This window comes from Bactrocera dorsalis, chromosome 3 (assembly GCF_023373825.1).
Source record: "Bactrocera dorsalis isolate Fly_Bdor chromosome 3, ASM2337382v1, whole genome shotgun sequence".
NCBI classification, from domain to species: domain Eukaryota; kingdom Metazoa; phylum Arthropoda; class Insecta; order Diptera; family Tephritidae; genus Bactrocera; species Bactrocera dorsalis.
In genome coordinates, this window is record NC_064305.1 from 38,868,063 (window position 1) to 38,895,358 (window position 27,296).

The window sequence follows — 27,296 nt, forward strand, 5'->3', positions numbered from 1 at the left end:
GTTAACACCAAAGATGTTAGTAACCCCACAGCCAACTTCCGGCACGTGTCTTAAGAATAGTTAACATTCAAATTCCCGGAATTAATTGCAATATTGGTTGTGCCAATTTTTATGCAACGGAAATCAATAATATTGCATTATTGCAGAAATATTAACTTTCCAAAGAATAGCTTGCGCAAAGCGCAAACGGAAACAATATTGCTGTTGCAGCAGTCTGCTCAGTACAATAAACTGGTGATGCAAATAATTAAGTGCATAGCCCTAGCTTTAATATAGATATAAGTACTTGTAAACTACATTGTTGGGCAGTTGTTGATTAAAACTCAATAAACGCGGAATCGCTGTCCGCCTAAAACTAAAATTGTATTTTTTTTCGCTCTCACGAAAGTGATAGCGTAACTGGCGCCCGAGCTAAATACAAAACGTAAAGTTTTGTATAATATACCGCGTAAAGCGCGAAATCAAAAAAAATTTTTTTGTAACGCGTAAAGCATAGAACGTCGTATACCTAAAAAGTACCGGTAGTGCGCGAGTGGCAAAATCTGTGGTAAAAGCAAGTGAAATACAGTAAAAACGTTAATTTTGTGCTGTGACCTTTAAGTGATAAACTAGTGACAGTGTGCTAGTGCCACCCTGCAGCAAATTACCCAAAACTGAAGAAACAAAAAACCGCAGTTGTGAAGGCCCCTTAGTAGCTTCGGCAAAAAGGTGGTATTATGTACCAGCCTACACTGCAGAAGAAAAAAAAAAATTAAAACTGATAGTTAAAATAACGAAGATAACTAATTAAATTTATCGTCACCATAAAAAAAAAAGCCTGAAAAGCGACAAGCAAAGTAACAATATAAACAATCAAAATACATTCTAAAACAAACCATTTAAAGCTAAAAAAGGCTTCAAAATCAAACTCCTAAGGGAAACAGTGAGAAAAAATTAGTACAACATCAATCAACATCTCAAGAGGACACCAGCCCTGAGAAGAACATCAGCATCCAGGAAGCAGGATCAATATTAAAGTAAGAAAAATTTTAAAGTAACAAAATTATATTAACAATTATAAGATGGCAAATCCAGACAATCTTGTCCGCCCCCCAATTCTCCAAAATAATGCAACACCTACCCCTCAGGCGGCGCGAAACGCTCAATTGAGCATTGACGACTTAACGACTCTCATAGGAAACATAGCAACAGACATTTTTAGGCAACAAATACCACAAGTAGTACAGGCAGCTCTTAATCCAAATGCTAGTTTGTCTTTAGCAACTGACCAAACTATAGAAGAAACCCACAGGACAAACTTAATAGACTTAGATAGGATACCCGACGTCGTTAAATGTTTGAAAGAATTTTCCGGTCACGCAGGCGAATTTAATTCATGGAGGAAAAGCGTAGATCGGATCCTAAAAATATACGAACCCCTAAGAGGAACCCCAAAGTATTACGGTATTCTTAGCGTGGTTAGGAATAAAATAGTGGGCAACGCAGACATGGCGCTAGAATCTTATAACACGCCTCTCGACTGGTCTGCTATAACAAAATGTCTTTCTATGCATTACGCCGACAAACGCGACCTGTCCACACTAGAATACCAAATGACCACTCTTATACAGGGACGAAATACAGTCGCAGAATTTTACCAGCTAATTTACAAACATCTGTCCTTAATTTTAGATAAAGTAGGTTGTCTCGAAATGAGTAATGAATCCTTGCGGATGATGACACAATCCTACAGGGACAGAGCATTAGATACCTTCATAAGAGGGTTGAATGGCGACCTCCCAAGGTTGCTAGGAATAAGGGAACCTGTTGACCTGCCCCAGGCCCTTCAACTATGTCTTAAGTTAGACAACCAAAATTTCCGCACGACTCATGCGCATACCTTAAAAAGAACGTACCAAAATAATCAAACCTTTTCAAGAAGGTACCCAATACAAACTCAAAGGCAAGAGTTTTACCCTCAATTGGCACATATGCCACAAATATACCAATTGGACAGGCAACAACAGCCTGCACAAATCCCAAATATAAACGCTCCCCCCAGGCCACCTAGACCTCAACCAAGGCCAGAGCCTATGGAAGTTGACCAGAGTATACACTCGCGTAGAATTAATTATATGAATAGGTCACATCGGAACCAACTCCAAGGCAAGAGACCGCCATCGGTCACTAATTATCAGCCAAACAAAAATCAGAGGACTTTCCACATAGATACAACGGCGGTCGAGCAAAGCGATGATGGAAGTGTTCAATACGGGGAACCAAGTGACATCCATTTTTTAGCATGATTAGCTCTTCGCTCCCTTATTTTGAAGTGAAGACGGAGAGCGGTAACATTCTGAAGTTTTTAGTCGATACAGGATCTTCTAAAAATTATGTTAAGCCTGAATTAGTAAAGAAACGCATAGAAAACGAGAGTCCCTTTTATGCTAGATCTATTATTGGTGATATAAAAATCAGCGAGCATACATACGCGAAACTTTTCAAAATCGAGGATAAAATAAGATTTTACCTAATGCCTTCATTGAAAACATTTGATGGTATTTTAGGGAACGATACGCTTAGAGCACTAAAAGCAATAATACACACCGACAAAAATTATATGGTATTAAGAAACGGTTTTACTGTTAGCCTTAAACAGCTTCCTTCGCAAAGTGTCAACGTTATTAACATAAAAGAAGAAAATTTGTCTCCTAAACAGAGAGATGTTATGAGAAAAATCGTGAATACACATCCCAGGCTCTTCTCCGAGCCCGACGAGAAACTTACTTATACGACTAAAGTCGTTGGACAAATCCGGACTATCAATGACTCTCCTGTTTACACGAGATTCTATCCCTATCCAGCATCATTAAAAAGTGAGGTAGAATCGCAAGTAGAAAAACTTTTAAAGGATGGTATTATAAGACCCTCTAGGTCACCGTACAACTCCCCTGTGTGGATTGTACCTAAGAAAGCAGATTCAGCGGGAAACAAACAGTACCGCATGGTCATAGATTTTAGGAAACTAAATGCTGTCACAACCGCGGACAGATACCCAATACCCGAGATATCAGAAGTTATATCTCAACTGGGAAACAGCAATTTCTTTACTGTTCTCGACTTAAAAAGTGGTTTTCACCAGATTCCACTAAAAAAATCTGATATAGAGAAAACTGCATTCTCTATTAACAATGGCAAATATGAGTTTACAAGGTTACCATTTGGCTTAAAAAACGCCCCATCTATCTTCCAACGAGCGCTGGATGATATACTCCGAGAACACATTGGAAAATGTTGTTATGTCTATATTGACGACATCATCATTTTTAGTAAAACCCAAGAAGAACACTTTAATCACATAAAAATAATATTTAAAACCTTGGAAGAAGCCAACATGAAGGTCCAGTTGGACAAGTGTAATTTTTTTAAAAAAGAAGCAGAATTTCTTGGCTACGTTATCACCCCGGATGGAGTAAAAACCAATCCTGCAAAAGTTGTGGCAATTGACAAATTCCCACAGCCCACAACTTTGAAAGATCTTCGTAGTTTCCTCGGTATGTCAGGATACTACCGAAAGTTTATCAAGGATTATGCGAAGTTAGCGAAACCCCTAACAACTCTTTTAAGAGGGGAAGAGGGTAGAATTTCAAAAAACAAATCCTCGCAAGTAAAAATAAATTTGAGCAAAGAAGCGATACAAGCCTTTAATAATATCAAGCGCTCACTTACTTCAAAGGATGTTGTACTCGCATACCCCGATTACAATAAAAAATTCGAGCTAGTAACAGATGCTTCCAATTTCGCTATTGGAGCTGTTCTATCCCAAGATTCGAAGCCCCTGGCATTTATCTCAAGGACATTAAATAAAGCCGAAGAGCACTATGCAGCCAACGAAAAGGAAATGCTAGCTATAATTTGGGCTTTAAATTCATTCAGAAACTATTTGTATGGATCTGCCAAGGTCCAAATCTTTACTGATCACCAGCCGCTAACATATGCGCTGAGCAATAAAAATAATAATTCAAAAATGAAGAGGTGGAAAGCCACTTTGGAGGAATACTCATATGAACTTTTTTACAAACCGGGCAAACAAAACGTAGTGGCGGACGCATTATCGCGGATTCCACCAAATGAGGTGCACATTAACACTTTGTCTATAGCAACAAATTCGGATGATAGCTCATTCCATAATCTAATATATAGTATCGAAGCCCCTATTAACGCTTTCAAAAATCAAATCTTCTTAAAGAGATGCGAAACCTCTACTTACCAATTTAAAATAGTATTCCCAACGTATCATCGCCATATAATAACGGAACCAGAATATTCTCAAGCAAATCTGATTTCAATCCTAAAAAGATACCTCAACCCTTCGGTAATAAATTGTATTAAAACAGAAGAATCCATAATGGGGAAAATACAAGAACTATACCCCTTGCACTTTAGTAAGTATCGCATTAGATTCACTCAAGCAGAAGTCGAAGATGTAACTAGTGAACAAGAACAGGAGGAACTCATAATTAGAACACATAACAGAGCTCATAGAAACAGCAAAGAGAATAGGACACAGATTTTGGAAAAATACTACTTTCCCGGAATGGCAAATAAAATCAAGAAAATTATTAAAATATGCGCCACTTGTAAAGAGAACAAATACGAACGACACCCACCCAAACCCCAACTACAAAATACGCCCATCCCAAAATTTCCAGGACAAATAGTCCACATAGACATATTCTTGGTCGGTAAAGAACTAATTTTAACTGCTGTAGACAAATTTTCGAAATATGCAGTAGCAAAACCCATTCGGTCTAGAGCAGCAGAAGATATCAGACAACCAATGAGGGATATTCTTTTCACTTTAGTACCGGAAACAATAGTGATGGACAACGAAAAATCCTTTAACTCAGAGACACTAAATTTTATGATTGAAAATGAGTTTGGTATTGAAATACATCGAACACCCCCATATACGAGTTGTTCAAATGGACAAGTAGAGCGGTTTCACTCAACCCTTCAAGAAATAATGCGTTGCCTTCAGGTCGAAAAAACGCATCGAACATTTTATGAACTTTTAGAAAATCGGTAAAAGAATATAATAATTCTATACACTCTACCACTGGAAGGAAACCGATAGAAATTTTTTTCGGAAGACGCGTTAGTAGCGATCCCAAACTGCTAGATATTGATAGGCAAGAAATAATTAAAAAACTAAAAGACAAGCAAACCGCCGACCTTTCTTTCCATAATAAAAACAGATTGACACCGAAACAATATTCGGAAGGCGATGAGATTTTCGTAAAGATAAATCGTAGATTAGGAAATAAATTATCAGCTAGATACAAGAAAGAAATCGTAGTACAAAATTATAACACTACAGTCAAAACAAAGTCAGGGAGAATAATTCATAAAAATAATATTAGGTTATCATAAGAGCTTAATTTTTCTTTTCCTACTCTAGAAAAATGAGCACAGCAATAAGACTTTTGGTCATAATAATGACGATTCTCACCACCGTAGCACAACAAATCGACATACAAGACTTGACAAATAATAACGGATATATTCCCATCAAGACGGAGGAAATAAAAGTAATCGATCACTATAGCAAAATTCTTCATATTGTTAATATAACTGCGTACGAGGACACAGTGACACTAATCCTACACAACATACAAGGACTAGCCGCCAATAGAATAGAAAGCAAGCACTTACTGGACACAGTCAATAAGAATTTTTTATTATTAGAAAAGACGATTGAGAATCTTAACCCACACTTTAGACATAAAAGAGGCTTAATAAATGTATTAGGAAAAGGACTTAAAGTAGTAGCAGGTACTATGGACAGTGACGACGAAACCAAAATAAAAAACTCTTTAGAATACCTCTCAAACAACGGAAAAATCTTGACGGATAGAATCCATAATCTGACATTCGTAAATAATTTACTATCATCCCAAATACAAAACATTACTAATCACATAAATAACAAACAGATTGTAATAAGTGACTATTTGAACAAATTCAAGAACTTTATCCAAAACAAAATAATGACAATAGAAGACGAAATTGAATTTATGCAACAAATTTACCAAGTTAACAATGACATTTCCCTTTTACGTGACCACATTGACGACATTGGTCAAATAATATTTTCAAGCAAACTCGGAATAATTCCCACCGATATTTTAACAGAGACAGAACTCAACTTGATTAATGACTTTGACAGCTACTCTAACATCAAAGTTTCCGTCGCCGTACAAGAACAGAATATTATCATAATCCTTAAAATTCCTAACTATTCACGAGATATCCTATCCAAAATCCTGTTCGAGCCTATCCCTAATGCCAAAAATAAAACAATCATATTGAAAAATTATGAAATACTAGTGGATAATATGAACAATATTTTTAATGTAAATGTAAAGGAAAATCTGAAACAAAATTTGAAAAAAATTGTAGATGATTGTTTAAAGAATATACTAAACTTCGAAGAAGCATACTGCGATATGCAAATCTTTGAAGAAACCGTTGTAAACGAAATTTTACCTGGTATACTAATATTTAAGAATTTCTATTCTGAAATTGTACACAATTGTAATAAAACGAAAATAAAAATTAAAGGAAATTTTCTTATTAATTTTGAGAACTGTGAAATTAAAGTAATGAATAAAACCTTTTCTAATGTAAAAATGAAAGCATTCGATCAATTTATTTTGCCAAATATGATAACAAAAATTAAATACGAAAATACATCTTTTCCAAATCTAAAGTTGAAATCTTTGTACTTAAAACAATTAAATCAAGATGATCACATTAAACTCTTAGTGAATGAAAACTATAAAACGCATATAATTAGTCTAAGCACTGATGTCGCACTAGTATTTACTATAGTACTAGTGGTATTCATTTTGGTATTCATAATTAAGCACAAGCACAAGTTATATGTATCACCAGTATCGCAAGGAAAAACTGAAGACGTTTCAAATTTAAAAAACGGTCCATTTTTACAAGTCGCAATATCTTAGAATATTTTACAAAAACGCCGATTGGGGACAATCGATTTAAGAGGGGAAGAGTTAACACCAAAGATGTTAGTAACCCCACAGCCAACTTCCGGCACGTGTCTTAAGAATAGTTAACATTCAAATTCCCGGAATTAATTGCAATATTGGTTGTGCCAATTTTTATGCAACGGAAATCAATAATATTGCATTATTGCAGAAATATTAACTTTCCAAAGAATAGCTTGCGCAAAGCGCAAACGGAAACAATATTGCTGTTGCAGCAGTCTGCTCAGTACAATAAACTGGTGATGCAAATAATTAAGTGCATAGCCCTAGCTTTAATATAAATATAAGTACTTGTAAACTACATTGTTGGGCAGTTGTTGATTAAAACTCAATAAACGCGGAATCGCTGTCCGCCTAAAACTAAAATTGTATTTTTTTTCGCTCTCACGAAAGTGATAGCGTAACTTATATAAAAGAAAGTCGTGTTAGTTACACCATTTATAACTCAAGAACGGCTGAACTGATTTGGCTGAAAATTGGTGGGGAGGTAGCTTACAACCAGGGTAAGGACATAGGATACTTTTTTTTATGTTAAAATTCAATACAATTCATAAATACAAAATTATATTTTAAATCATAAGCATTTGTTCAAAATTAATTTGAAAATTTTAGTAATTCAAAAATAGAAAAAAAATAAGTAAAAATGTGCATATCCTTACATGCTAATAATATGAGTTATACTGATTTTGCCCCTGAACCAGGCAGTTTTTTAGGACGATATACCGTCAGATATATTTAATATCACAACTATCGTCGTCAAGGCTTTGCGGATACTTTGCTAGATTATGGGCGAAGGACGCAAATACATTCATAACAAACCAAATGTCATATATCTAGCATACAAATATAGCGGAATATTTGGAGTGTTGATATAAAGGTTTATTATAATTTGAGATATACAGAAAAATTTTCGAAGCATTGCACTGAGCAGTGCAATATTTAAACGGGAACGATGAAGTGTATGCGTACAATTTCAAACTGATCTTTCTTAAAAAATAATAAAATTGCTAAATCTTGGGAATGAATTAAAACTGGCTCAGTAATCATTCGATGAATGATATACCACGTGCATCTCAAAAGACTGATGACACAACCTTGCCAACCTATTTTTTTCCTTTCTACGGTATGACAATTAAGTAATGAGACTGATTCCATAAAAACCGTATATTTGAAAATTATTCTACAACTCTGCTATTACCTTCAAAGTAGTCCCCTTGGGCAGCTATACAGCGATTCCAGCGCGTTTTCTATGCTTCGTAACATTTCTGGAACTCTTCGACAGGGATGTCCGCGAGTACCCTCGTCACGGCCGCCTGGATGTCCGCAATCGGCTTAAAATGGGTTCCTTTGACCACCGATTTTGTTTTATTTAGGAAACAAAAAAGTCACAGGGTGACATGTCGGGCAAATAAGGCGGCTGTTGCAACACGGCGATCCCTTTAGCCAAATACTGGGACACGCTGAGGGCGGTGTGGCACGGCGCGTTGTCGTGATGAAGGCTCCAGTTACGAGCGATGTCTGGGCGCACCCTGTTGACTCGTTTTCGCAATCTTTCAATAGTAGACTTGATTCACAGTTTTCCCCAGTGGAACGAATTCTTTGTGGACGATTCCACGGCTATCAAAAAAGGGCAATAATCATCGTTTTCACCTTCGACTTGCTCATGCGAGCTTTTTTCGGGCGGGGGGCGCGCGGAAACAACCATTGTAAGCTTTGGCGTTTGGCTTCCGGGTCTAAGAGCACTATCACCATACACTCTTACAATTTTAGCGTACGTTTCCGAAGCTGTTTCGCCCAATCTGGCGCAAAATTTTATCCCGACGCGTTGCTCTTGATTTCGTTTTTCCATTTTCGTGACGAGCACTACAAACACACGTCTACTCAACTTGACGCAGCAGGCGAACTAAACAAGCTAGAGCGATGGTACATATGTATATCAATGGAGAGGGGAGGGATGCCGGGGAAATAGAAAGGGTCACAGGTTTACCACAAGCGCGGCAATAAAATCAGTCTCATTACTTAATTCAACAGTTTTTTCCCACAAAAACTAATACTTTATTAACGCATGAAATGTTTATTGATTTAATTTTTTGTAAGTTAACACAAGTTGGTTCACCAAAAATGCTATATCTCCTTAACTAATAGTCATAATCTAAATAATAGAAATCATAAAGATGGTATTAGTAGTACTAACTATGTATCAGCCACAGGTAAATGTGGACGGGTCCTCTAATTACCAATAAAAATAAAAATATGTGTTGACTTTGTGTCGTAATATTTACGAAATTTATATAAAATTTATTTATTTTTAATTTTTTCGTGTTTGAGTTGCTTACAAAATATAAAAAAACGACAATCGATTAATATCTATGATGATCTCTATGCAGTATATTCAAAATGGCAAACAAGAGTTCGTTTGAGTTCTGTGACCTGCTAACAGATCATAAATTTTAGATAATACTTTGTGACTAACGCTAAAGACTGTTTAGTGAATAGTAACTAGGCACAAATTGAGACCTTACCTCAAAATGTCTCAAATAGTGACTACAGATTTCTTACAGAATTCCACTTTAAATGTAATCTAACCACTTAAAATTTTTGGGAAGAACATAGTATTACTTACCACTTTAAAATTCATCACAGTCAACATATGACGATCTCTGTACTTCTTATCCATGCAAATAATCTCATCACGATCAACGACAATGGCACCCTTCTCTGGTACCAAGAGCCATTTAAAATTGCGCGTACAATTCCAAGGATTGTCTATTAAAAAATGAATAGACATTAAACAAATAAGGAAGAGCTAAGTTAGGGTGTACTACTCTTGCAACTTGCAAGTCGGAAAATACCGCCAGTTGTTGTGAAAGAATTCAATATTCATTGTTCGACGAAATTGTGAATGGATTACAATTAAATTTGTATGTTATTAACATATACTAGATACTTGCCAGCTAAGTAGAGTTCCTCGAAGTAGCGAGGCAACAGGAGTGGCCCATCTAATTGCACCAACTTATTCCAACGTAGATCGACGACACGTAGGGCGTGTACACGCTTGAAGGTGCGCGCATTTACTTGAGATAGATTCGTCCATGATATATTGATGCTCTAAGCGATATAGGGTGGTAACTAAATATGCTAAAATAGTTTTGGTAAAATTTACTTGTAGATAAAACATTTCGGGAAAATCGAAAACGAACTCTCGCATCTCGCTGTATTCGATAATGAGCGAGCGTATTTTCGGAAATGCTTGCAAATCGGTAATGGGATTGAAGGTGTGCTTCGGCCAGCCACAGAAAATTATATCCTCTAAACGGTGCATCTTTTGTTCGCTGGGCGTTCAAATTAAAAGAAAAAAATACGAAAATATAAATAAATAGGAGAAGTTTTGCAAGTTTTGCAATGTGAGTGTTTGACGCAAATACATATTATTTGACGTTTGGCATAGCTTCTCACGTAATAACTAGTATACACATTGATATTAATCTCTAAATTGTCATGTAAGGTTTACATATGTTGAAAATTTACTTAAAAGTTCGACATTGTGAGAGATAAAGTCCAAGACAAAATAGTAGTCAAGATCTCAAACATCAACCCAATAAATTATCAAAATAGTTTTAAGGAAACCTACTGAAATTTCAGCCTTTGGTGAGATATAACTTTCGATCACTCTCTGACTTTTTCCTTCTTTGGTTTAGACGACGCAACGCATTGTTAAATGCAAATGGGAAATATTGTCACATTGATACAGTAAGTGTCTACCCCATGCGGTATAGTACATATGACCCTAGATTTTCCTATTATTTCTGCTTTTTCATACGAATTTTTAAGCGATTATAAAATCAGGGTTTGATTAAAAATGGATACAAAATGCTCTATGCTATATCAGTTATTGATTTAAAATTTACGAAATATCATTGGCTTTTTCCTTGATATATCCATTTCAATCTGGGATTGATATTAAAGAACATGTCTTAACATTGACACAAATTAAAATCATTTGTAAAACTGTCAGTTGAACTTTGACAAGTGTCTAATTATAATCCTACGATTTATCTATTGCTAATACTTATTCTTAAGATAAAAACCCACTTACGGTATTGCGGGTAAATTACTTATGCCGCCATAACAGCGCAGAGCTCCATTACGGCCGTAACGTGTGCAATTACCCGCTGCCGCCTCGGGAGCCCGCTTCCAGCCCTCACAGGTAAAATTGTGCTGATTATAATGTGAGATATATTCCACATTTGTAACGCTGTAAAATAAAGAACAAGAGAGTTTAAAACAAACTACAATTTTATTATATTTTACATTTTGCTTATATCAGATTAATTCAACGCACGGTTAATATTTTTTATGGGTGGAAAATATTTGGCTTCTGCTAGTTAGACTTAAGTGACACCTTTACTAGTTAATGCGAATTCACAAAGGTCAATATTTATTCGCGGAGTGTTTGCTGAATCTAATCTGTGGTGTTTGTACAACTAATAACTGGGCTAAATGAATGTCAACAGCGCTAAACTCGTAGTATACAATATTTACATATTTGCATATAAATTTGTATACATACATACTACATGCATGGAATATGAATATCGTCATATGTGAAGTAGTAAGCATAGAGATTTTTCATTAAATTTTCTTTTGACAAAGAGATATTTTAAGCATAAACTTCAATCATACATCATTAAATAAAAGTTTCTCTCAATTTTTTGGTTGATATAGAAGGAATATGAGCTTATATTATAGAGGGAAAAAAAATAAATATAAAATTTGTCTAAAAGGCTTTTATAGTTACAAAGCAGTAGCTTAAAGTTAATAGGTCCTAAAGTACCGATGTGGGATCAAATCTAAAATTTATAAGACAAATTTCGAAAAGGACCTGACGAGTTAGTTTATTATAATAAAATCGCTTCAAAGTAATAAATAGCGTCCGTTATTTGAGTAAAATGTTTTGATTTTGATTCAAACAAGAAAAAATGTTAACTTCGGTTGCACCGAAGCTAAATACCCTTCACAGGTGCATTTCTGTTAGCAACTATGTGTTCAGTTTGGAAGCTATGTGCTATAGTAATCCGTTCTGAACAATTTTTTTGAAGATTACATTGTTGCTTTAGAATATAATATATACCAAATTTCGTGAATATATCTGGTCAAATGTGAAAGTTTTCCATACAAACATTTGATTCCGATCGTTCAGTTAGTATGGCAGCTATATGCTATAGTTAACCGATCTGAACAATTTCTTCGGAGATTACTCAGTTGTCTTAGAAAATAATCTTTACCAAATTTCGTTAATATATCTGGTCAAATGTGAAAGTTTTCCATACAAGCATTTGAGCATTTGATTCCGATCGTTCAGTTTGTATGGCAGCTATATGTTATAGTGGTCCGATATCGGCCATTCCGACAAATGAGCAGCTTCTTGAAGAGAAAATGACGTTTGCAAAATTTCAAAACGATATCTTAAAAACTGAGGGACTAGTTCGTATACAGACAGACGGACAGACAGACGGACATTTCTAAATCGACTCAGCTCGACATACTAATCATTTATATATATATTTTATAGGGTCTCCGACGCTTCCTTCTGGGTGTTACAAACTTCGTGACAAACTTAATATACCCTGTTCAGGGTATAAAAATGTGAGTCGGAGCCTTTCTTTTCTATAGGAAAAAATACATGGAGTTGCCGACAATCATTTAATATTTTACTTATAAACACTTTACTTTTGTTTGTTTAATTTGCTTACGTACGAATGTTATTGCATATTGGATGTTACATACATATGTAGGTTTATATTCATATACAATAAGGGCATATCAAAAATTAAATTCTTCTATTCGCTAATTCATTGCAAAATGTTTGTGCAAATATTTATATAAGGAGTTATGCTAAGCTTGCTAAATTTGACTATCTCTAAAATATATTTATATATATACATATGTATGTATGTTACGCACATACATATGTAATAAGGCCCATACGCGACACACAAGTGTGTTCGATCTGTGTGAATTCGTTTCGCCCATACACGACGAAACATTTCTTCGAATTTATTTCTAATATAGCACTTTTATCTATTTCTTTGTATTTCCTTAATAAGTTCTTCGAATTATCACTTTTCGTTTGCCAAATTGCCAATTCATTTTTTATAAGATATTTATTGATCTGATACGAAATCTTTATTAAGGGGGGAACCCTGCTTTAGAAGCTTCAAACAATCGATTTTTTTTTTGCTTAAATCTCTTTAAAAATTATCTAACAACAAACAATAGATTGGAATTCGAAATATGGTCGAAGCTAGAAGGGAAATAGTGACCGAGTGTCTAACAAATACATATAGTATATGAGCGCTTGGGCAAAAAGCGAAAACTTTGAAGCGCGATTTCTCGGTTTTTCATTTTTATGATTATTCTTGATAGGCGGACAAAGTAATTGTAATTGGGGCAAAGTCTATTATCTTTGGCATAAAATTATCTTCTATTTAAACTAAATAAAAACTAAGAAAATTCAAGTTTGAACATATTTTTAAACAAAATAAAGTAAAATTTTTTGGTCAAAAACCACATTTTTCAATTTTTAAAAAATTTGTAAAATTTTACACTTTTTTTTGGAATTTTCTAACTAGAAGATAAGTTATTAAAAAACTTGAATATCTTTGAATTTTCTGATAGAAATTGCGACCTGCATTCTGCCCACCGTCCGAAAAATGCACGTGCGAGATGCATCGGGCAATTGCTTCCCAAAGGCAAAATATCAAAGATTTCGTATTCAAAAAACTTGTGGAAGATGTTCAAATATATAACTATAAAGCTTAGAAATTTCGCTTGAATCAATTATTTCTTTCCCTCCCAAAAAATCCTCAAAAAAATTTATTTTTTGAAGCCTCTAAAGCAGGCTCTCCGCTTAACACTTGCAATTGTCTGCGATCTTCGCTGTTCGGCGACACGAGAGAAATGAGATTTTATGCACAGACAACGCCATACACGACACACATGTTCGCGCACCGATCAAAAAAAGTCAAAAATTTTCGCGAACTTGGATCGGTACGCGCACAAGCCTATACACGAGTAAACCGCATGCGTACACATACCGATCGAACGCACTTGTGTGTCGCGTATGGGCTCTATAAGTATACCTGCCTGTGTGAGTATAAAATACCCTGCGAGAAAGCGAGACGTTAGTTTATAGCGATGAGCTTTATGGGAAAATTTATAAAATTTCAGCACTTATATTTTATCCAGCCAAGGGCTGTTATTTCAGAGATTTAACCCCGTTTAGATCGGTAATTCTAAGTATGAAAACGGATAATATATGATTCCCGCCCTATTAATATAAGAGTTTAGCCGTTAGTGATGTGTCGAGGTGAATAAATGATGAGTAAATCGATAACATATTGATAATTACATTCAAATACTTTTGGAGTTTACAAAATTTTTCTTCAAACAAAATATTCCTACCGGTATAAAATGATATATTTTAGGAATCAGTCAGTCAGTATCACTGTAAATAAATATTCATGGGGCCAAAATTTGTTTATTCATAAGTGTTAAACACTTCGGCTACCGTACCGAGTGTTGGTAACAACAAATAACTCACATTTCTAGCTTCAATTGCCAATTGCATGAAACTTGTGACAGTTAAATTAACACTTTAGTGCTAAACGTAGAAAAAATAAAAGAGTAATAACAAATGTAGTATATTTGTATAAATTTTTACAGGTATAAAATTAACTTTAGGACCAGCGGCGCATGCATGCAATGGATGACCAATGGCAAAGTAATAAAGTTAAATTTCAATATTTACATAGCAGAAGGTGGTAAATATATGTATATATTATCTATATACATATATATTATACTGTATATATACAGACATATATACTGACTTACAACAAAATCCATAATTTTCAGTTTAGCAAAAAGTTTATTTGGGAACGATCATGAGAATTTCTTTCCCGTGTTCAGCATAGATACGGACACGGCTTTGCGGTAAATTTTATTATTAGAAAACAATTTATTAATTTGTTTAAAAATTTTTGCTTTTTCGCATTTTCTGTTCCCTTATACCCTTAGGTTTAATGTAGAAACCCACTTTATCATTGGAAGGTTTCGAAAAAGGCCCAAAAATAATAATAACGCTCGGAGTGCACGCTTCAAACTTTAAACGCGTCTTTCTCAAAACACACTTTTTTAAACTGACGGACATGATTCCGGTCGAGCTACTCAACCGATTTCCTTATTTTTTTTTTAATGTTTACAAACGCCTGGCTATCGCCTCTTTTTTATTATTTATTGACAATGTTATGACAAAGTTTATGTGAAAAACATGGGGAAAATTAAAAAAAAAAAGTTAAATACTTTTTTATTTATCAACATATTTTCATGATTCTAATAGGGACGATAACCATTCACGTACTTTTAAGAATAAATAGGGTTTTTATGTTTCAGATGATCCAAACATGAGAAATCAATATACATACCTCATGAAATGTGAATAAAATTTTCTATGAAAAAAATTTGAAGAAAACAGGCCCAATTACGCTACTGATCCCTTAAGTTTAAAAATATTTAGAAATCGCAAAACGAAACGTAAGAGAATAAAATCGTGTATAATTATGTATAAAGACAGATTAATTTTTGGCGAATTCCATAATCTGTATCCCCAATTGCAAGTAAATGAAATTAAACTTCAGGAGCCTTTCGTTTTAGGTACTTCGCCTGTCTTTGTAATGTCAATGGCTTTTATTCCACAAAACAATTATCTTTTGAATTTCCGAAATTAGTACATCCATTTTCATATTTCTCTCACTATACTGCTGGAACATCTGCATTTGGAAGCATATGATTGTATTTGTGATCTGCCCTTATATAACGCACCGTATCGCTCGCGCCGATTTTGTTGGGTCTATGGTGCACACGGTTCTATAATGATGGAATAGAATATTGAATACCGCTGACACACATTGGTCCCAAATTAACTACCGAATGGAAAAGTGCAATCACAGCTACGGTAAGTGCTACAGAGGCTAGAAAATTTTTATTTTTTCCAGCTTAAATTGAAAGATGTTGGCGCAGACGTGATGTTGTAGTAGAAGTATGCTTCGTATAGTGCACAAAGGAAAAAGGCTATTCACCCTTTGCATTAACTATTTGAGATTAAGTTTATCTTCTAGCGATTTGCAATTTATAGGCCGTCAAACTAGTCCGAGTTGTTAAACTTGTTTTGGTAGATACCTAAAAAGCAATTGATTATCGATCTTAAGGTCCTTATAACCCAAAAGATCGGTCATATTTATTCGGACTTTTAAGATACATTATTGGCAAAGCAAGAAATGGGGTTGATCATTTATATATATCCTTTATAGGGTGTCCGACGCTTCCTTCTGGGTGTTACAAACATCGTGACAAACTTAATATACCCTGTTCAGGGTATAAAAAAAACGGCGGAAGCAAAGTTGTAGACCTAATATATGGTATGACACAATGTAATTGGTAGTACTGGAGATATACACATTTATTGACAAAATACGAAAAGATTCTTTTCGACTACCCAACTAACTTATAGTATACACTGACCGACATATTCAGCATAAGGTTTGTTAGAAAATCATTTTAAATATGTAGGATATGGAGTTGGGGTAGTATCGATTCATTAACTATTATCATGCCACATACTAAATAATGGTCATTGGGTTTCATTTATATACCGCACATACAATCACCAACTATATGGAGCAAAGTCGTTGGAAAATCCTAGTAATAGTTATATATATTTTGTATCTGTTTTACACACAATAATATACTGTTATGAGCAAAATATATTCTGTATTATCTTTTGAATTTCTGAAAATAGTACTTCCATTTTCATATTTTTCTCATCATCTGCATTTGGAAACTCCAATATTGACCGACATATCCAGCATAAAGTCACTTGGCCAAGCCATTTTTGATATGCAGAATTATTATTGTCAGGAAAGGATTCTGTCTGAATTTTAATTGTTTATGTCACACATGTCAAAAGTCAGCTATAGGTACTGGGGTCCACGTATTCAGTACCTAGGGTCTGGAACAGTTTTGGTTGGATTATAAAAATTTTTGGTCACTTTATTATTTATTTATTTATTACTTCTTGATATTTATTACTTCTTGATAGGAAAGTGAAAGAATCTAGAAAATGGATTTTAAAATTGTGCTATATGGGAAGTAGGCGTAGATGTAATCCGATTTCGCCTGGTTTCATACTGTGTCACGGAAATATGAAAAGAATACGGCGTACTAAACTGAGTCAAAATTGGTGCGTCGGGTCCCGAGATATGAGATTCCACCAAAAGTTGAGCCCGTAGTGGCAACAATGTTGCCATTGCTCAATACGCATATATAGTTTTGTACACATCTAACTTTTCAATTACAATTTTTCATAATATAAAATATCAAAACTGAAATCAAACTATTAAAAATACTTTATATTGTATATTTATAAATAATAGCATTGGACTCTGATTTTGAGTTAGTTTAAGAAAATTTCAAATATGTTACCTGGTCTACGGAAAGGGGGCTTAGGTGTCAAAAAATCAATTTTCACTTTTTAGTTGATTCGGGCGGTAGAAGCTGTGTTGGCTAATCATTTACAATGCGCTCTAATAAGATAGGTCGCATCAGCTGATTCGGGCTGTGGTTTTGCGGTGTTCGCCGTTTCTACTATGAGGTATAAACAGATATTTGGTAAAAATATTATTGTGTTATAAAGAGTTGACTCCTCCATTTTTCGATCAAACATAACGTGATGTTGGTTTGTCTATTTTTTCCTTATTACAAGATTGGCCTTTCGAAGTAGATCCGAATAAAGTGCTTGTATGGAAACCTTTTTCATTTGACGAAATATCTTCACGAAATTTGGCATGCATTATTGTCTAAAACAGGGATGGGCAAATTTTTTGCCCACAAAGTTAGCAAAGTGCGAACGAGAGCTAGATGAGGGGAATATCAGTTTATGGAAGGAAGAGCATAAAAAAGTTGCGAAAAAAATCAATTACATTCCTCCGAAACTGTTCATTGCAGAATCAGAGATAAAGAGATGCCCAACTCATCTCTCATTGGAATTCAGAGAGCAATTGCTAAAAGTCGTAACCTCCTGAACTTTGACATCTGTTCGAGTTCAGGAGGTTTTGATGTTTAGCAATTGGAAACGAACGGTGGCCAGATTGAAATCTTATTAAAAAAATATGTAAACTGAGGGATTTGTTGCATTGTTCAAGATCACTTATAAAAAATGTAAAACAATGAAAATTAAATAAATTTATGAAATATTTTCAATGGAAAATTATTAAAAATCATTTATTGATTGAGAGCTAAAAAGATTAAATCCTTTTATTGGGTATTGAATGGTCAAAAGTCAGTTGTTTTAACATACCATAAAAAGATTTAAATAGTTTCTATATACAGGTATTTAATAATCTCTATATAGTACTTGCACAAATGAGCATTCAGCACACATTTTTTAGCGTTTGTATTATATTTGTGTGCTTAGCCCTCTCAATTAATAGTGCTATACCGCGCTATATATTTTTATTTTTTGGAAAATATGTGTTCCCTTTCTAAAGCGCGTATTATTATTTTAATACATTTCCAGAGGCAACTTAGATCTTATCTTATCAATCAAATATCAAAAATCATCTTATATCTTATACATATATGTGTCGGAATACAATGGTCTTCGTTGGACATTGTTAGAGCGCAGCGCGTTTCGGTTTCACACTTACTTCACAATAGTTCCTCACTTCACAATATTCCTCACTTCTCACTATTAACTTTTTAACACGACTTCACTATTAACTTTTTAACACAACTTCACTAGATCAAGTCCTCAACTCGACTGTCTCTATGTACGTCGTTTTCTTCCTTTTAAACCTACCACCGAACCACGCTCGACGATAGCGACGCCACGCTGTCGTCCCGCTATAACGGTACTCCTTGAAGAGACGACATGCAGCAAACCACACTCGACGGTGGCGACGCCACGCTGTCGCCCCGCTAAAGCGGTACTTCTTGAAAAGACAACCAATCACAGCACAACTAACGGCTGATCGAATAATGAGGAACTTAGACTTCTAAAGAAATTCCCTAAACTGTATACACATACACTCACACACGCATACCAATATCCACACACTATTAGGGTGCGCCGACACGGCCATCCTGACAATTACACGACCTCGTGCAATTTTACCAAAAATGCTATGTTACCTTTCAATCAACTTATAAAAGTTTATTCAAATCTAACTTTAAATTTTTCATCTTATAATTTCGATTGACAAATTACATCTTCATATTTCTGTTTCCTTCTTACTAATACAAAATCTTTTTCTTTAACACAGCTCATTTTCACATTATCATTAACCACATAGGTTTTAAATTATAATATCCAATGCGCCACACACCATGATCAAAACAATTGTTTTGCACTTGTGCCCACATTATTATTACAAACATCATTATAAGCCCTTAAGCAACTATAATGTCTCTTTGAACTTTCAACTTCCTTTATTACTGTCTCTTTCAACAGTGTCTCTTTCAACTTTCTTTATTACTGTCTCTTTCAACAGTGTCTCTTTCAACTTCTTTATTACTGTCTCTTTCAACAGTGTCTCTTTCAACTTCCTTTATTACTGTCTCTTTCAACAGTTTCCTTCAACTTTTACATTACTGTCACATAATCAATTCATTACTCAATCAAATGCGCCACACGCCATGATCAAAACAACCATTAGTCTGTTTTGCACTTGTGCTTGCATTATGATCTGAGTATTCTGCCATTTTCTTTGGCCAACCATTCATATACTTTGTCATTCTTATTCGTTTACTTCACTCTCTTTCGTGATTTCAACATTCTCAACATCTTCATTCTCATTTTCTTCAAACTTCAACACCCTCAATACTTTCAATATTTTCATTTTCACTCTCTTCACCGTTCGCAACGGATTCTCTACCTGCAACAACATCCTCATCATCACCATCATACACATTCGATTCCTCGGGCACTTGCGCCTCTGGCAACCTTCTCAAATCCTCGCCTGCATATCAACAACTCATCCCATTGGTCAAGAATTCCAAAATGTACCTGTCACCTTCTGCAACCTTTACTAATTCAAGTCCCTTGAATTTCAGACTTAACTTTGTTTGACGTCTTCCTTCACTTTTAAGTAACACAAAATCACCAACTTTGTGTCTAACATTTTCTATGTCACCAGGTGGAAGTAAACCTAATGGACGTGCCGCCTTTCCCAATAACATTTCTAAAGGACGGCTGATTGTACAATTGATTGCCAACCGCACCTTTTCCAACACATCCCGCCAAGACCGTGCTCCAGTTTCAACCATATAGCATTAGCATATTTTTGTTCTCCTTTTTTTTTACGTGCTCGAGACTATAATTAATATTGAACTGGGAGAACTTGGAACCGCAATTTTATTCAAAACTTGGCACTGGTCACAATCACATTTTCAATAACGTCATGTCAAGATAATGAATTTGAGTACTTTGCTAACAATGAATGTAGCTCTACCCCATCTCGTCCCCCAAGCCCAGCACCAATATCGGTCGGCTCGCTTCCAGTATATAAATTAACCTTTTTGGTTCATGAAATTTTAAATTGGATTGATGAAATAGCAACATTAAAACCCTGATTAAGTATTTCACGGCCAATGACAATGTCATTTTGCATATCATCATCGCCTATTACATAAAATAAAAACTCAATACAATTATCGTCAATCTTAACGTTACTTAATATTTGTACAGTACTACATATACCATTACTGCCTATACCTTTTAGCATAACAATGTTATTGAATCTTTTACCAGAAAATTTTATACTTAGCTTTTCTTTCATTAACGAACATTCCGATCCTGAATCAAAGGTGATTTCAAAAATTTGGTCTCTGTGGTTCAAGCATCCTTTAGGTACTGCAACGCTGCACTGTTCCACTCGCTTTTCCCGGTTGAATGCCTTGTTCTTATCAACTTCCTTCTTTGTACATTGGGTAGATATGTGACCCAATTCTCCGCACTTGTAGCAAGTTACATTTGATTTTTCTCGGTGACCATCGTGTTTGCCATGTCGTGTTTTGTCGCTCGCAAAGTGATTCTGTTGTTTTCTTAATCTGCATTCAAACATTTTATGGCCCAATTTTCCGCAAAAATGACACTCTATTGATGATTGTTTTTGCCGTTTAGAATAAATTTCGGACTTTTGCTCCATAACACCACTTTTCCTTTTATTGAAGGTGAACGCTTTTAATTCAGACTGTAAATCGCCTCTGCTTCGAATATTTGATGTGAAACTTAAACGCTGCAATCGGCTATCGAAGCTTGCCAACAACGTAAGGGTCACAGACACAGCAATCTCTTCAGTTTTCATTTGGCGCCATTTCGTCGTTAGTTCGGTAACCATGCGGCTTGCATGGATTGCCAGACTTTCGCTATCAGTCGGTCGATTTGATAGCATATTAAGAAACATGGCAGCTGGTGTTTCTATAGTGTCGAAGCGCTGTATAAACAAATCTTTAAACTCAAGCCAAGTAATATCAGCGTAGCACACTTGCGAAATCCACTGCGAAGCGCTTCCCTGCATTGCGGAACTTAAGGCTATAACCAACGCACTGCCTTTCAATACGTTTTCTTGTAGGATTATTTCAGCCGTATTACACCACGATAAAGCGTTGGCGCCTGCTTTATCTGGATTGAATTTGGGCAGTTGCACTGATTTGCTCTGCCCCACATCAGGTACCGTTGTTCTTATGGCCCGCACAAGTTCAATTAAATTTTGGTTCTGCAACTCCATCATAGTACGCCATGGTCCATCCAATGCTTGAGGCAGATGGGCAGATTCCACTTCTGATGTCGGAATACAATGATCTTCGTTGGACATTGTTAGAGCGCAGCGCGTTTCGGTTTCACACTTACTTCACAATAGTTCCTCACTTCACAATATTCCTCACTTCTCACTATTAACTTTTTAACACGACTTCACTATTAACTTTTTAACACAACTTCACTAGATCAAGTCCTCAACTCGACTGTCTCTATGTACGTCGTTTTCTTCCTTTTAAACCAACCACCGAACCACGCTCGACGATAGCGACGCCACGCTGTCGTCCCGCTATAACGATACTCCTTGAAGAGACGACATGCAGCAAACCACACTCGACGGTGGCGACGCCACGCTGTCGCCCCGCTAAAGCGGTACTTCTTGAAAAGACAACCAATCACAGCACAACTAACGGCTGATCGAATAATGAGGAACTTAGACTTCTAAAGAAATTCCCTAAACTGTATACACATACACTCACACACGCATACCAATATCCACACACTATTAGGGTGCGCCGACATATGTATAAAAATGAATCGCAAAATGTGTTGCTAAGCGCATAAATCAACCATGCCTGGACCAATTTGGACAATTCTTTTTTCTAAGTGAAAAGTAAGAAAAATTTCAAATAATTGCCGGAAAACCCCTAAAAACAACCCTTTTCTTTTTCCCCATATAAACGAATTAATGTTTGTTTGTTAGTAACGCTAGTGCTCGAGAAAGGTTCAACCAATCTTGATGAAGTTTTCCGAGGTTGTTCGCTGTGGATCGGGGAAGGTTTAGAAATACAATAACCGTATGCTTTTCGTGAATAAAAGTCGGATAATTGGACAATTCCAAATAATAACTTTTTTTCATATACATTTTTATTTTTTTCGTTTATTTCAAGCTTTCAAATTTATCATTTGATTTTTTTTATTCTGGCTTTTGAAAATTATTTAGTGAAAAGGAAACTAACCCACATAGTTATCAATTACAGATTGAAATTTGTTACGATGCCACAAAGAGGTCGCGCAAATATCGGTCGGCGTTCTTTTTGGCATCAACATCCACTGGCAGCCCAAAGCCCATGACCGAGTACTCACAGGATGCGATGACATACGTGCGGAATTATGGATCGTGGTCAATCAGCAAGGGATCGTTATGATGTCACAGCAAACAAAAGCTTTCAAACAAAAAGCTACCATGTTTGATGGACTTTATCTTGAAGCAACGTATATGTGGTGCTGTTAGATGCTAGATGTACTCTGTTGAGAGGCAAAAGAGAGGTTTGCCGCACGCACACATTCTTCTTGGGATGGTGGATTTTTGCGGTAATTCCTGATCCAGAGAAAGATCCAATATTATACGAAGTACTTCGGTTTGTGTGTCTGACAACAAATGCACGAAACACTATCCACGTGCTTTTCTTTCGGAAAAACAAACTGGAAATGATGGATATCCACGCTATCGGGCTCGCTCACCACCCACCCACATAACAATGGCTTAACATTCAGCATTCAAATTAGAAGAGTGAATATCGAAGTTGACAACACATGGATCGTACTAATCGATAAAGTACGTTTGTAAGTACGTCACCGAAGGAAACAACATGGCGGTAATTGGTCTTGAACGATATGGTCGATACGTGAACTGCAATAAAGCGCTTTGTAGGATGTTTACACTTAATTTATGAACGTTTTCCGACTGTTGTGAGTCTTGCAGTTAATTTGGAGAATGGCCAAAGAGTGTATTTCTACCCAGAGAATACAATACAGCCGGTGGAAACACCGGCAGCAATAAAATTAATAATTAATAAATAAATTAATTGGCGAGTTTTTTCTCAACTTTCGTCAGTGATCCGTTTTCAATAACATTGCTCTATTCGAAAATACCTTGATATTATACATGGAATGCATCATCGAAGAAATAGTTATGCAGGAAGCAAGGTCAATGTTAATGTACGCGGTTTAACTTAATTTGAGTCATTGCGTCCTGTGAATGGTAGAGTGTGTGCAACTTTTTGAGAAACAGGCCAGCATTTATAATTGCTGGAACATGATAATCAATGGAAACAAACGATGGACGATTCGTTAACTACTTCGCATGCCATTAAAGTTCGCACACTTTTCGCGATGGTCATTTCGACATATCAGCCTTCAAATCCGCGTCAATTTTGGAATACGAACAAAATTAAATTGCCGAAGACATTTTACATTGTATTCGATAAGAATTGGAAATAGGCAAATTTCGGTTCCAGTAGTTTGATATCAATTCCATCTGCCTTTTGTCAATTCACTTCAACGAAATATGAACTCATCACGAATGTTTATGCCAAATTTGCCAAGTTATCATAACTACGACTGCATGAGTGCGCGCCAGTTAAACGTGGCGTGTTCCCGAGTTGGAAAACCATCTTCTCTGTACATTTACGCACCGAAATAGAAACCAAAAAATGTTGTTTATCAAACTGCGTTACATTCAAAAAAATTTAGAAAAATCGAAAATAAAAGATTTTTAACACAACGTGAATTCAACTTCTTTTCATTTCAAAACACATAATTTTACGCAGAACAAAGCATGTGGGGTCAGTCAATTAGTATATTTATATACTATATAAGCATTTTCTTTAAATGGAACTTCAATATGTTTAAAGAAAATGTATATTATGGTCACAAATATCTTTTCTTTTTTATATGTGTAAATATATAAAACTGTCTTGCATATGTACATATAAAAGCCCACAACTTGTGAAAAGATTTCCCAATTGTAACTAAAATGAATTTTTACAACTGGCATCATCACCAGTAACAGTTTTATCACATATGCATTGGTAGGAACAACAACATGGTATTGTGAAGTTTTAAAATGAGCTGTTTTCTTATTAAATAAAATTGGTTTTAGATACATGTATAACTTATATACATATGTAACTTTTTCCTAACAGTGATTAGAATTTGCCACTACACAAAGGTAAATAAAAACAAATATTAATGCGAAACTCTAAAACCTGCAAAATATTTTTACCTCTTTTTGTTCACAAAACTGTACAGTTCCGATATGAAGTAAATATTAAAACAACTGACTTTTGATCTTTCAATACGTAATAAGGTGAATTAAGCCTGAAATTAATTCGACTATGCATCGAATTGTAAAACATTTCATGAAATATGTTTAAATTTTCCATTTTCTTTGATTTACATTTTTTATTAGTGATCTTGAACTGCGGCAACAAATCCCTCCGTTTTTGGATAAATGTAATCTGGCCGTTCCAGTAATTCCAATTGTAACATGTCAAAACCTACCCAAACCAGTCAACTGTCAAAGTTCGGTAGGTGAGCGGTTCATACATTTCCAGTGATAGGAGAGTTGGTCATCTCTTTATATCTGCATTCGGCGATGAACATTAAGTTTCGGAGGAATGTAATTGATTTTTTTCGCAACTTTTTAAGCCTTTCTAAAAATTTTTCCAACCCTGGTTCAAGGGAGTAAAGTATAGAAGGGCGTCTTTTGGTTTTTAAAAAGTGTGCATGTCCCGCACTGTATGGTACAATAGGGTGTCCGTTATTTACCAAGTTGGCTATTTCCACTTGGGTATCGTCAAAATCATTTCTTTTTGACCTAAAAACAATTTTGGAAACAAAGAAAATTTTTTTCGATGCCGTTTAACCCTGCCTAAATAAGGATACTTTTCCTATTTAATTAACATGGGATTTTCGCACTATTTAGCAAATAATTCTTACTTCGTACATTATACTCTTTAACTTACCAACAATGCTCAATTCTGCTTCTATTATGATCCCTTTAGATGTTGGCGCAAAAAATGCTATACATATTAGCTCAAGTCAATAAGCGGGATTACTGCTCGTTTGACGAGTCTATAGTGTGTAAGACACTGCGTATGAGCAACTAGCGTGAATGCTTGGTATAAGTAGAAGAGCTTGTCTTATAGATTTGTGGTTGAAATTGAATATGTTTTGATATGGTTTAACTTAAGCTTTCAACTTTTGAGGTGAGAAGGTAATTGTATATTTATTAGTTTATTTATTTCATACAAATACTTAATGGTATAAAACTAAAGAGGATTAATTCGTAAGTAGTTAAAGCAAAATAATTAGAATAATCAATACAAATAAATTTTGACCCTTCCAAAGGTTATGTAATAAATTTTTTGCGCCAATATGAAAATTTCTCCGTCTAAAGGGATCATAATAGAAGCAGAATTGAGCATTGTTGGTAAGTTAAAGAGTATAATGTACGAAATAAGAATTATTTGCTAAATAGTGCAAAAATCCCATGTTAACTAAATAGGAAAAGTATCCTTATTTAGGCAGGGTTAAACGGCATCGAAAAAATTTTTCTTTGTTTACAAAATAGTTTTTAGGTCAAAAAGAAACGATTTTGACGATACCCAAGTGGAAACAGTCAACTTGGTAAATAACGGAAACCCTAATGGACATACTTATTACAAGCTAAGTTTTTTACAAAAAAAAAAAATATTAGTCAAATTGACTCGAAGCATTATATAATGATTTTTAAACTTTTGGTTGACTTTATACTATATGTATAGATTAATCTGTGAGGTATCCTAATGAAATTCAAAAGCATATACAATATATCCGCCATAGATGGATGAAATCTGGTCAACACCTTCATATACATATACCATATTGCAACTACTCGTTGGCTTTTATAGGTAAATACTTAAGATATCTATGCATACAAAATAAAGTAAAGGTCAAATATTAGATAGATTATAGTGGGAAAGCGAAAATGGAAGAAACAGACCCCAACCCCGCATCACATACAATCGTTGTCATTATTCTAACCGACGTTATGGCGAATATATCGAGCAATGTGGGAGTTATCTTTATAAAATTGTATGGTTTGATTTTAGGAAAGTAAAATGCAGTAAAGAAACTAAGCGAATCTATGACCTATAATATAAGTTAATAAATGAGCAAATACGTATGAATGTAATCCATCCACAATTTTTTCATATGAAATATGTTGAATTCTTACGCAAAATTTTCGTTTGTTTGGTTTCTCCGCCACCTAGGAGGAGCTAGGTGTCTAGGTCTCATAACCGCATTTTACATCAACTGGTGGGAGTATTTCACGGTGATCTGCTAGCATTAAAGTGAGTATCTTACGGTAAATAAAATTTCTTAAGAAATCTTAAATTGAAATTTAAGATTGTGTGGGTGTATAGTTGGTTATAAATTAATTTGTATGCAAACATTGTTCAGATAAGATTTTAATACGTAGTAAGCAATTCTTATAAACATAATTGGTGCAAGTTGACTTAAAGTCTAGTGCGCAAAAATGCCCAACACTGATGTTTGCTCACCATTGGATTACTCAACTCCTTTTTGGTTTAATATTTTTC

At 35.0% G+C, this 27,296-nt stretch overlaps 1 protein-coding gene across 4 annotated transcripts in view; it reads right to left on the reverse strand.

Moving 5' to 3' along the window:
* LOC105233006 (protein singed wings 2) overlaps positions 1-27,296 on the reverse strand; it is a 67,338-nt gene that overhangs the window by 4,780 nt on the left and 35,262 nt on the right. For 3 of the 4 annotated variants that reach the window (XM_049452107.1, XM_049452106.1, XM_049452108.1), the window contains 4 exons: positions 11,149-11,307; positions 10,216-10,384; positions 10,004-10,160; positions 9,676-9,818 (listed from right to left, as the gene is read on the reverse strand). In XM_049452107.1, the coding sequence (XP_049308064.1) occupies positions 9,676-9,818; positions 10,004-10,160; positions 10,216-10,384; positions 11,149-11,307 (628 nt within the window). Of the gene's footprint in view, positions 1-9,675; positions 9,819-10,003; positions 10,161-10,215; positions 10,385-11,148; positions 11,308-18,817; positions 22,010-27,296 lie in introns of those variants that run through there. The other variant, XR_007422264.1, reaches the window with a different exon arrangement.